This window comes from Odocoileus virginianus, chromosome 6, assembly GCF_023699985.2.
Source record: "Odocoileus virginianus isolate 20LAN1187 ecotype Illinois chromosome 6, Ovbor_1.2, whole genome shotgun sequence".
Classification (NCBI taxonomy): domain Eukaryota; kingdom Metazoa; phylum Chordata; class Mammalia; order Artiodactyla; family Cervidae; genus Odocoileus; species Odocoileus virginianus.
The window spans coordinates 15,042,543-15,055,152 of record NC_069679.1 but is presented as its reverse complement, the minus strand read 5'-3'; the positions used below and the strand labels follow the sequence as shown (position 1 = coordinate 15,055,152).

Here is a 12,610-nt window from a genome sequence, read left to right as displayed (position 1 = left end):
CTGCAGAAGAAGAAAGCAAAAAGGAACAATCCCAAGCTGTACCATAGCTGAGCTGACCTGAGGATCCAAGGCTTACCCACAATCCTGCGGAGGCAAAGAGGTCGTTTGTGTTCTGGCACTCTGATGATGAAGAAGTAAAAGGGCAAGCCTGAGAGAGCAATGCCAATGCCGATGAGAGAATTGATGGTATCACTGTAGAGTGGGACAGCCACCAGGAAGACGGTGCAGAGGCAGAAGACAATGGGGAAGAACAGGCTGAGCTAAGGGCACAGAAGGAAACAATTGGAAGTTAAACAGGTCAGAGTCGACAGCCACGATAACCCCCCACTCCTGTAGAGCAGAGTACTGAGCCTTCATGTCATCCCCTTCATTTATTTCAATGAGTACCACCCACAGTTCTGGGCAGAGGTTTCTGAGTAGGTGTCAATCCCTGGAGCAGGTGCAGCAAAGGTGGGATGGAGAGGAGCTACCTTGAGAGGACGAGGCCTGTTGGGCTCCTTCCAGCGCAGATAAAGCTGACCCACAATAGAGAGCCCCACGAAGAACCAGTAGCTGAAGCTGTAGTAGTTAATGAGCTGAAAGATGTCCTCCACACACAAGTAGATCAACGCCATGAGACCCTGTAGGCACAAGCCCCTGTCAGCTCCTGTCAGCCTCTGTCATGCAAAGCAGTTTCCAGTCCCCTTTATCCCACAGATCCACCCCCTTGTTGAGTCCTCACTTTCTCCAACTGTCCTTTTCTGTTCCCACCCCATTTGCCACCTTAACTTCATTCATTTCCTATCAAGTCAGTAGCCTTTTTCAGCCCGTTCTTCAAAACCTTGCCAGCTTAATCCTCTATACAGCACAGCTCAAAACAGTTCCTCAAATAGCTTTTGCCCCAGAACCTCTCCAGAATGGCTCCAACGTACACTTCCAGCTTTTACCTTCTACTGCCTAACTACACCTCCAGATTGCTGATGCCATTTGTCTAACCTAAAGCCCATCGATATTTGCAACCCTAAACTTGAAGATCCATTTCAAATTCTCCAAAGTCTTTGTTCTTTCACTTCTACCCCTACAGAAATGACCATTTCTCCCCATAAACACTACATCATTATCTGCCACAGCAGTCATTACAATGTATTCCATGACCATTATGCCTCAACATTCCTTAGAGAAGATGGATTCTCTTCAGAACCACTGCAGCAGTTAGCACAGTGCCTTACCTTGCCCATGGTGAATGGTCCACTAATAGTTTTTCTATTAGAATATTTAGAGCTTCTTGGAAACTAGAACAGTTGTTATCTACTAGTTACCAAGTTTCCCCATTACCTGGCTTTCAGCCGTCTTGAGATCACTTACATTGAAGAGAAGAGCTGGCACCGGTGTGAACCGCTCCACATGAATCATGCAGATGGTATCAGGGAGATGGCCTTCTCTCGAGCCCACAAAGAAAAGCCTATTTTGGGTAAGATAGGAGAGGCTGAAAAACCTGGGGGACATGGGTGTGGCTGGGTTCATATGCCACAAGTCCTTCCCTCCATCAAAAGGGTTTGATTAATTTGGAAAGAAGTTGAATACCAAGATGTGTGAGCACTGGAGGCTGCTGATGGGAATGGGGCCAAAGGGTTGACTTATCATTTGGGGAGCATGGTGGCTCAAGTGGGTCCTGTAAGTCTGGCCCTGCCACAGCTCTTCACAATACTCAGTAAAAGAAGACACTCATACCTAGACGCAGCCACGATGGAGGCATTGAGGCCACCAAAGCAGGATAATGCAACCGCAAACGGAATGGTCCAATTGAATATTCCAAAAATCTGGTCTGCAAAAGTCTAAGGGGAAGGAATGGAGAGCAGTCATTAGCAGGCCCAACAGAGATGGAAGGCAAGGACAAGCAGGTCCCTCTGCTGGCAGCCCAACCCTTCTTACATAGTATGGCTAACGGGACCTTGCAAGCCCAGTGCCCTAAGCATACTCCAAGGACTACCGGATTTCTGGGACTCTGAGGAGCAACATGATACCCCAAAGCCCACAAACACACCCTCACCCTTCTGCTAGTGAAAATCCTTTACCACAGCAACAGCATCGCTTGCCAGGATGTCCCTCATTTCAAGCACAGTGTAATAGGCCACATTGGTCAAGATGTAGATGATGGTGACAATGGGCATGGAAATGCCAATGGAGAGGGGCAGATTCCTGCAGCCAAACAGAACAGTGGATCCATTAGTCCCAGTCTCATCCCCATTGTCCTTTGATTCTTAGACTGCCTGCACCAATCCAGAGCTGGGGCCTCCTAGGCATTCCCCCAGTGCTTTTGCCTTTTAAGTAGGAGAGTAGCTTAAACTCAAGCACTAAAGAGCGTCAGGTGGAAGAAATACAACATTCAGAGAAAGGCCTACACGAAAAAAAGGGGAAAGGATTAACAACCATGTCACAGTGTGATAACAGCAAAGGAAGGTTTGGTTTTGTTTTACTCTACAGGTTTCTTAGTATCAGGCTTCCTTCTCCAAGATTATCAACACTGGAAAATTTGTCTTAAGGTTAAATAGAAAAGAAATTATGGAGGGAAATTGTGAAATTTAACCTCTCTAAAGAGTAAGACGCCCTCAGTAAGAACAATATGTGTACCTAAACAAGCAATTAGAAATATGTCCGCCCCACTCCCTTAGTCAGTTTGAGAACCTTGAGTGCTACCCTAACCCTTGGCCAAGAGAAAGACTTAAAGACAGCTCATAGTCCCTCTGGCCCAAAATAAGCCATGATCTTTATAAATATTCTTTGCAGTGAGACTTGGAGGGGGCAGGGTGTAGAGGGGCAAATATTCAAGTCATTCAGCTTCTGTCCAGTAGGTGGAAGCACCACCCAGGCCTTCACAGCTATTATCTGCTCCCAGGGTTGCAACTAGATGTACATCAAGAATACCCTTGTTTCTCAAAGCCAAAAGGAGTTTATTATTATTTTAACTTAAAAATTTCAGAAACCTCATTTCCTGACAAATCTTAGTTCCTAGAGTCACTAAATTTTAGAGCCAGGAAAGGCTCTGAAAGTCATACAGTTCAACCCCCTCAATTATAGATAGGGAGCAGGCAGAGATGGCAGGGAATTCCCTCAAGGTCACCCAGCAAATCAGTGGAAAGACAAATCCAGGCCCTCTGACTTCCTGCCCAGTGTTCTTTTCACTCCGTGACTACAGGACAATTCAGTGACGTACTGAAACAAACAATACCACTAAGTCACGAATTTGAAAAACATGGGATCAGAAGGGAAAAGGTTTCTGCTGGTCTGTGACCCTAAGGTTATAGGAATAAGGGTGTGTGAAAATCTACCAAGAAAAGTCTATTTTTTTAATTAAAAAAAAACACAAGCACATGATACAACCTACTTTGATTAATGCTGAAATGCCTGAACAAATGTGAAAAGCCCTGTAAAAATTTTTTTTTAGTACAAGAAAGTTAACCTCTTGGCACTGTTACTATGATCATGGACCAGTTATTTGTCCAGCCTCAGGCCTGTCAAAATGATGCTGACAAAACTGACCAGTTGTAGTATGCCATCAGCACATAGTAGGAGTTCAGTAAATAACAGTTGTCATCGCTGTGGAAAGTTGATAGTGAAGTACCTACCTCTCGGGGTTCTGGATCTCTTCAGTGACATAGTTGAGGGTGTCCCAGCCAGAGTAGGAGAACAGAGCCGAGTACAGTGCCAGAGCAATGTCACCCACTGAAAATGATGAACCCTCAAAGGAATTTTCAAAGTGAGTCGAGGCTCCTGTAACCCAGAGAACACAGAAAGGCAGAAGGATTAGTGGCCTGTACCCCAACTACAAGGTGATTCAGTAAGGGAGAGGAAGACTATGACAGTAACAGGGTGCCTGTGGTTTAGAACACCTTAGCAGGAAGGGTACCAGTGAAGGAATGGGGAGCAGAAGAGACACACCTACAGAAATGGGCCGGAGTGCAGGGATCAGCAGCCGGATCTTAACAGGAAGGGCCCTGGTGAATTTCTAGGGTAAGGAACAACAGAGCACAAGGGCTAGAGAACAGGAGTGATGCAGTTCTGCCTGCTCCCCTCCTAACCGCACAACAGACACGGAGTGGAGGAAGGCAGGGTTCAGTGCACCCAGTCAACAGGGCAGTTATAGAACAGGTGTTCACACCTGGAAACGGAGAGGTGTGAGTACCACGGGTTCATCTCTGCCCATGCCCACTCCCGGGGGCAGAACAGTCACTGCCATGGCACTGGGTTCGACAATCTGCAAAAGCTGGCTCAAGATCAACCTCCCCTGGGAGGCAGCATGCATAGACACGACAGGACAGGCTTTGGGGTCAGTCTGCCTGGTACCAATTTCAGCTCCACTATGTAAGCTGGGGCTTCCCTGGTAGCTCAGATAGTAAAGAATCCGCCTGCAGTACAAGCGACCCAGGTTTGATCCCTGGATCAGGAAGATCCCTTAGAGAAAGAAATGGCAACCCACTCTAGTATTCTTGCCTGGAGAATCCCATGGACAGAGGAATCCGGCAGGCTACAATCCATAGGGTCACAAAGAGTTAGACACGACTGAGCACCCATGCATGCACTTAAGCTAGGGACTTTAGAGAATTTCTTGGCAGTCCAGGTGTTAGGGCTCTGAGCTTCCATTGCAGAGGGCACAGGTTCAATCCCTGGTGGAGGAACTGAGATCCCTCAAGCTGTGGGGCATGGCCTAAATAAAAGGGAATAATAACTACCTATTAAATGAAATCATGCACAAAGGCTACTGAGAAGGGTACAGCTCATGGAAAACGCTTAACAAACGCTGAGTTGCAGTTACTATTATTTCTTACCCTGGCCAAGTCTAACGATGCCTGCGATGATGATGGCGATCAGGGCTAATACTTTAGCATAGGTGAAAACATCTTGTACCAGGGTTCCCCACTTGACATAGGCACAGTTAATGAAGGTTAAGAGACCTGAAAGAAAAATAATGCTGATTGGTGACTGACCCTACCATCCAGAGGGCCTTAGACCCCCCAAGCAATTTTTCTAGTACCCATCACCAAAACAGACCCTTTGGTCAAAGAGGTGTCTGGGCTCTGACCTGCTCTGCAGTGGAAATCTCTGCCCAAAATTTCCTCACCATTATCATTCACAGGCACTTGCTGAGCACCTGGCTGCACAGCAATACACACACACACACACACAACACACACACACACTCAGCACTTATATAAGAGATACAAAGTGACTGGATCTGCTTACACACAAATGTGCTCACAGCAATAGGAAGCAACTGGTGGCGGAACAGGGTTAGTGATGTGTTCTGGCTGTTGGCTCTGAAAAGTCACAGTCTCTCCCCATCTCGAGCCCCGTAGCCCCTTATGTGGGCCTAGGAATAAACACTCTGATGCTGTGGATCACTGTTAACCTTGATGAGCCCTGCTGTAACTTATCCAGTGTCTGGGCCAGCAGGTCAGGATGTGTGACCAGGATTAGGCTGGAGGCCAGACTTCCTGCCTCTGCTGGCCTGTTCAGCTGCTTGTTTTCACGCTTGGAAAGATTCTTGAAACAGGTTCCTATACAAAGGGAACGGGGCATTTTTCCTGACTGGACAATGCAAAAGTCAGAGCCATGGACATTCCTCAAGTCCTTCCACCCTGAGGTAGAGGCAAACTCTTTACCTGAAAGAGCTCCGGCAAAGTTCATGAATTGCCCTTAGAGCCAGGGTTCTTAACCTAGGGCTTCCACAAGGCCTGGAATTCTCTGTAAAATGTTATGTTCATATGTCCAAAGTATATGCATTTCTTTAAGAAAAAGGGTCCATAACTTCCATCAGAATATCAAAGAAATCCACTATCCCCCTCCCACAAAAACACCTATAATCTGCTACTTCAGAAGAAGAAATTCTAGAGCAGAAGCCCACACAGGCTGTGAGGTTGACCAGTAGCCCCAGGATGTGGTGGAGGGTGGGGGGGTGGGGCATGGAGAAAATCAAAAGAGACAATTCTGAAATTCAACAGAATGTCCCTCAACCACTCCCCCCATAACCTCTTAAACAAGCAGGTAGGCGCATACCCCATAGCTTTCCGCTGCAGTACAGCAGATCCCGGATCCGGGCATTGCTCCCTCCTTCCCAGCTTAGCAACTGGGGCAGCAGGAGGAGGGCTGCCTTCCCAGAGAGAAAGCGCTGGGCTTGCCTGCTTCTGGCCCCCAGCTCAGCCCCATGGACTCCCTGTCTCCATCCTGGCGGTGGTGTGGCCCTTAGGGTCCCCAGCCATCCTGGTTTTTTGTGTCCTGGTCTCAACACACTCTGGCCCAGGACTACTTCCTCCTGAGGGGCAGGAAAAAGCAACCAAGCCGTCTCACCTTCTGTCTCCCCGTCCCTCACTGCCCAAGTCTCTTTCTGTTCTTCCAGAAAGGGGGCTTTCCTGTCCCTAATAAACAAGACAATGAACAACCAAACCTTATCACAGGGCTGGGCAAAAATGCACCCATAACTCCAGGCCAATGCAGTGTTAAGTTAATAATTAAAGGCACGAGTGTGCAGTCGCCACAAGCACCCCCACAGAATGGCCAAACCTTTCAGATCTGCTGATCCCCCTCAGCCAGTCACTCATCCTTCACTCCCCACTGGCTTCTGCCTCCAGCCACTCAGCAGCCCTCATCCCACTTCTCTGCATCCTGTAACCTCCACCCCTCACCCTCAGGCTCTGCTGCTGACACACAAATATAACTTGAGCCAGGCTGGATTGGAAATACCCGGGGGACACCTGGAGCTGCCACATTCACAAAGGAACAGGATCCCATAATTAAAATGCACAGTTAGGGACTTTCCCGGCGGTCCAGCGGTAAAGAATCTGCCTCCCGATGCAGGGGATGTGGGTTTGATCCCTTGTTGGGGAACTAAGATCCCACATGCCTCAGGGCAGTAAATCCGAGCACCATAACTAGAGAGAAGCCCCCACACACCGCAACTAGAGGAAGCCCGAACACAGCAACGAAGACCCAATGCGGACAATGTTTTTTTTAATTAGAAAAAAAATTCATGGTTAGCCCTCAGCATCACCAGGGGGCCAACACCAAACTGGGATGGGCAGGAGGCTTAAGGGACTGGCTCTAGCTCTGAGTCAGTCTGTAGCCACATGCCACCAGATTCTGTTCTCAGCTCTGTCCAGGGAGCTAGACAGGGAAAAGCCGACCCATTACCCTTTACTACAGCAAATTCTAAAACGAAAATTTTCAGGAATTGCTTACATTTTAATCCCTATAGCTTCTCTAGTCTACTTCCATATCCATCCATTCGTAGCCTTCTTTTGACAACCAGTGTTTCCTCCTCCCCGACTCCTGAGCCTTTGTTCTCAGCCACGGATCCACCATCACCCCCTGATCTGCTCTCTGCATCAAGCATGGGAGGCTCTGTTTGAATGAAGGAGGGAATCCTCTGGAAAGAGCACCAGCTCTCATCTTCCCCAGAGCTCAGCTGCCTGCAGGGCCTCTTGGCCATGAGAGCAGGAAACGGCCACGCAGGCAGCAGTGCTGACTGAGCTCTTTGTCCCCACCCGCGGCGGATACAGCTGACCGGTGGCCCCGGAGCACAGCCAAGTGCACTCTTCTTGAAGTGGAGCCCGACCTCCTGCTTCAGAGGCAGGGAAGTGGGTGGGGTGGGACCTGGGGTTAGGATAATATAAGGACAAGGACATTTAACTTCAAGGATCAGGGATGCCCTACCCTCCTACCTCTAGGTACAACTCAGTCTCCACCCAACGCTGGGCCAAGTCCATAGGAAGATGGCCTGAAAATCACCTCGGACCCTTAACTCAGGTGCACCTCCATTCCTGCTTTGACCCCTACTTTGGAGGAAGAAGCCACTGCGAAGAAGTCACTCCTATAATTATCTAAAGAGATGCTCCTCAATGGTCATGAAACCTAGTCTCCATGGACACCTAGAGAAGTAGGCTAGTTCCAGCAATAAGGCCCAGCATCAACTCTAGAACTAAAAGGAAGGAGAGTACCTGCGTGGGCTAATCCAGAACAGAACAACTCAAATGCCAATCAAGAGTAGAATAGTTAAATGAAAACAATGGAATACTACACAGCAATAAAAATGAATCATCTACAACCACAGACAAAACCAGGAATACACTTCACGAACATTAAGTGAACAAGCCAGATACAAGAGGACATACCCTCTGTGTCCATTTAAATAAGAGCATAAATTAATCTATGCTACTAGAAATCAGAACAGAGATTTCCCTTAAAGTGTGCATAGTGGCCATGGGGTGAGTGGCTTGAACACAAGAAAGGTTCAGGGGGCTGCTTTGTACAATCTGAGCACACATCAAGCTGTATGCTTATAAAATGTGCACTGTTTCAAAAAAAAAATGTGCACTGTTTCTTCTATTTATATACACTTGAATAAAAAATTAAAATTGAGGTTAGCTTGCTTTTAGCAAATCCATTCAGGTTATTAAAGATCCTCCTTTCTTCCCTTCATATTTTGCTAACCAGTTTTAACAGATGAGCCTAGAATTTGGGCAAGAATCAAGCTGATTACCAGCGCAGAATGCTGAGAATCCACCTCTTTCTCTTTTTTGGAAAGCCAGGTTATCACTTGTGGTGGGCATAGTAGTGACCCTGAGAAGCAGAAGAGTCAGCAAAAGACTTCTGATGTGAGAAAGACTTGACTAGCTACCGCTGGCTTTGAGGATGGAAGGGGGTCAAGAGCTCAGGGATCTGGGCAGCCCCTAGAACTAGAAAAGGTGTGAAAATGGAATCTCCCCTAGAGCCTCTAGAAAGGAACACGGCAACACCAACACCTTGACATTAGCCCAGTGGACCCATTTCAGACTTCTGACCTACTGAACTGAGAAATAATAAATTTGTGTTGTTTTAAACCACCACATTGGTGGCAATTTGCTACAACTGCAATAGGAAACTAATACATCACTCAATAGCTTCCTTTTTACACCCTTCCTATTCTCCAAGATCCAGGAGATGCCTAGTGGTCACTGTCATCACAACTAATTATAAATCCTTTCCATTTGCTTGAAGGGGGTAGGTCACCAAGTCGTGTCCGACTCTTCACGACCCCAAGGACAGAAGCATGTCAGGCTTCCCTGTCCCTCACCATCTCCCAGAATTTGCCCAAGTTCATGTCCACTGTAAGTGGGTAATTAAAAACATTTAAAGCAATGACATGCTTTATTACTATCTCCTCAACTCTCTTGGTCTTGTTTCTTTGTTGGCCTAGATCTATTGGCTTGTTGGGTTTTTACTGAACCCTTTCCTAGGGGAGCAATTCTTCTGCAGGTAAAGTTAGAGAAAAAGTGGGACTGTGGCATCTCCTTTCTCTCTACCATCTGCTATCAGGGATCTAAGTGACCTAGGGCATCCAGCCTTTCTCCTGCTCTTCTGACTCTGCACATTGCTCTCAGAACCTTTTGTTGACCTAAGTCACTTCTTCAGGTCTTAGTTTATTAACCTTCAGGACACTCTCCTCACAGGTCTGGGCCACTCCTATATTTATTTAGTCTTGATTATGTCATCTCTCATTATCTCTTGTATATCTTGTTTCTAAAAATCTAAGGTTATCAAAAAGTTCAACCACATCATCTTCAGACGATTCTCCTGTTCTTCCTAAAAAAGATAATGTCACTATTTTATCAGAATTTCATTTTGAAGACATTCCTGGTCTATGTTGTTTTTAAATCCCTGGCTATAAAATTATAATTCCTTGCCCTGAATTTTCCTGCAATCTCTTTGCCTAACATTTAGAGTACATTTTGGAGGAAATTTAGCAATTTTTTTTTCTGGGAAGTACCAACTCTGAGAAGGCATAGTCACTTCCTCACAAGGATTCCACATTTCCCCTGGTTATATAAAATAATAATAATTAATCTTTACCTTTACATATTCACATTGAAGTCTTTATGGATTACATACCTTGATGTCTTGGATTTGATTTAAATAATCTAGTGTGGGTGATGAAAGACTGGGTGGAGCATAGACATTGATAAAACAGTAGAGACAGTCATTGATCTGGTGCTTGAACCCTGAGAGTTCACAGTATAATTTGCTCTACTTTTGTATACGTGAAAATTTCCACAATAAGTCATTTTTTTAATGTAGAGAAGTACTGCTTCTGATAGAAGGCAACTGATTTTAGCCAAAGAAGCTCAGGGAATTGAAGTTTCCATTGCTACCATATTTCCCTTTTGTACAAATTTTATGATTTGTACTTAAGAGGAAAGCAAAATACTTATTCTTCTCATCTGATGCTGTGCAGTATATGCCCACAATTACATCATTCCCACTTCTTTTTGCTTTTGTCCTCTTGTTCTCTTTACCACGCTTCTTCCTTTAGGGTGAGGGGTTTATTTCCATGCTCTTTACTAAGGGAAACCTTCAGCAGAAATCCCTAGGTAAAACCCAAGAGCCCTCTGATAGCACCATGTAGTAATCCCTCCCATGGTAAGCATGGGATTAACAGAGGCCAGGGCCTTGGCACCCTTTCTAAGAGATGGGCCACATATCTGTAATGATGAAAGAAGAGACTTCTCCTGCTTACTTGCAAGAAGCAGCCCTCCTCTAGGGAGAGAACTGGAAGCAGTAGCAGACAGCATTGTCCATTACATTTGTGGGGAAAGTGAAAAAGGAGAGGTAAAATCCTCTCCACAGGTTTCTATATCTTGGTCCTGAAATTTCCCTCTCACTGCAATCAATCCCAGAGGGAGCAGGCATCCTTTATTACAGCAGATCCTCATAAAAGTACCTCTCTTTGATATACGACAGCAATCTCAGCTCTTTTACAGGTCCATCACTTTTGAACAAGGTATGCATCCCATGTGGTTCAATGGTAAAGAACCTCCTGCCAATACAGGAGATGTGGGCTTGATCCCTGGGTTGGGAGGATCCCCTGGAGGAGGAAATGGCAACCCAAGTATTCTTGCTTGAAAAACCCTATGGACAGAGGAGTCTGGTGGGCTACAGTCCATTGAGTCTCAAAGAGTCGGATACAACTGAGCATACACACCTGCTCTTTCACTGTCATATTGTACTCAAATATGAAATTGCTTCTTCCCGCAGTAAAAGTAAAAAGCAAATGTATTTATTAGCCTCACTGAATGCTGATGAGCCCAAAAGCATCACTCCCGATCTTCTAGCTTCTACAAATGCATTACTGAGCAAATTTTCACCTTTATTCTTCTTTCCCTATATCATCTCACAGCCTCCAAAATACCCAGATGAATACTTTTATCTGTGTATTTTTCTCCTTTCCTCTAAAATTTCAGTTTAAAGTTCTATTAAATGCACCTCTCCCAATCTCTATGAAATCTGCTCCTCACCAGAGTGTATCTTTCTGGGTGTCTTAGCATTTACATTTCAGCACTCAATTCTGTTCTTTTTCTTCCACATTGACAGCCTTCAAATGACAGAGATGAAGTTCCACCTGCCACTCAGTTTGCTATCTCTAACTTCAAAGTCAGTGGTCACGCCTCTCACATGTCTTCTGACTGGTGACATCATTCATTCCTCAGCAGTCAACAACAGGATAGCAGTCCCTGGGCTTAACTGCGGTGAGCAAGCTCTTTGTCACATGGTACTCAAGAAAAACCACGCGTCTCTGCATTAGGCCAGGCTGTGTGTGAAGTGAAGTGAAGTGAAGTCGCTCAGCCGTGCCCGACTCTTTGCAACCCCATGGACTGTAGCCTACCAGGATCCTCAGTCCGTGGGATTTTCCAGGCAAGAATACTGGAGTGGGTTGCCATTTCCTTCTCCAGGGGATCTTCCTGACCCAGGGATCGAACCCGGGTCTCCCGCACTGTAGGCAGATGCTTTACCATCTGAGCCGCCAGGGAAGCCCATGGCTGTGTGTAGTCAGTCAGCCTAGCCCCTGAGATGGAACATCCAGACCTGCAAACACCAGACGTCTCCAGGTTCCTCTGCCATGGTGTTTCCTCAGAGGGACCAGAGGTAAGCTCTCCAAAAAAGCCTCGGATCTGCTGCCCTGAGCCAAGCATTTCAAGTCTTTCCCTCTTTTCTCTACCACTGATTGTTTTTTGTTTTGTTTTCTGGTTGTGCCACATGACTGGCGGGATTTCTAGTTTCCCGACCAGGGATTAAACCCAGGGCCATGGCGGTGGAAGGACCAAGTCCTAACCCCTGGACCACCAGGGAGGTCCCACCGCTGCTTGTTCTGCTTTTTGTCGTCTGATGGTGGTTTAGGGCTCTCTCTGCATCTCAAAAATCCCTTTTTCTTCTTAGCTTCCTTGATGGCTTATTTCTTCCTTCCGAGGAGCCGCCATATTTTCCAGATAACAGATGACCCTCAGACTCTTTTACAGGCTACAGAAATTTTGCTTACGGCAGCATCATGTGTGACAGCAGCTGGCAGGAAGACACACACAGCATAAACCCTGTGGGTCACCGGGTCATATCCCTCCCACTCTGTCTACTGGACTCAGCACTTCAGTCGCCGTGGCTCCGCACCGCCCAGATGGAGCAAGCAAACCGGCAGGCCCGCCTATTAAACCACTCCATCAGCTCCCATCTTGAAGCCAGCGAGTCCTGGTTAACTGCATTCTTACTGGTTTGCTCAGCTAGGTCCACTTCAGGTTCTAAGAAACGGGACACCAAGCCCGAGTGAGCATCA

General features: G+C 46.5%; 1 protein-coding gene across 6 annotated transcripts in view; it reads right to left on the bottom strand.

Annotated features, from left to right (window-relative positions):
* The window catches only part of SLC7A7 (solute carrier family 7 member 7), a 35,682-nt gene that overhangs the window by 677 nt on the left and 22,395 nt on the right, over positions 1-12,610 (bottom strand). For all 6 annotated transcript variants that reach the window (XM_020909300.2, XM_020909323.2, XM_020909294.2 and 3 more), the window contains 7 exons: positions 4,806-4,931; positions 3,606-3,750; positions 2,055-2,178; positions 1,711-1,814; positions 1,345-1,441; positions 471-620; positions 77-260 (listed from right to left, as the gene is read on the bottom strand). In XM_020909300.2, coding sequence (XP_020764959.1) covers positions 77-260; positions 471-620; positions 1,345-1,441; positions 1,711-1,814; positions 2,055-2,178; positions 3,606-3,750; positions 4,806-4,931 — 930 coding nt within the window. The remainder of the gene's footprint in view (positions 1-76; positions 261-470; positions 621-1,344; positions 1,442-1,710; positions 1,815-2,054; positions 2,179-3,605; positions 3,751-4,805; positions 4,932-12,610) is intronic.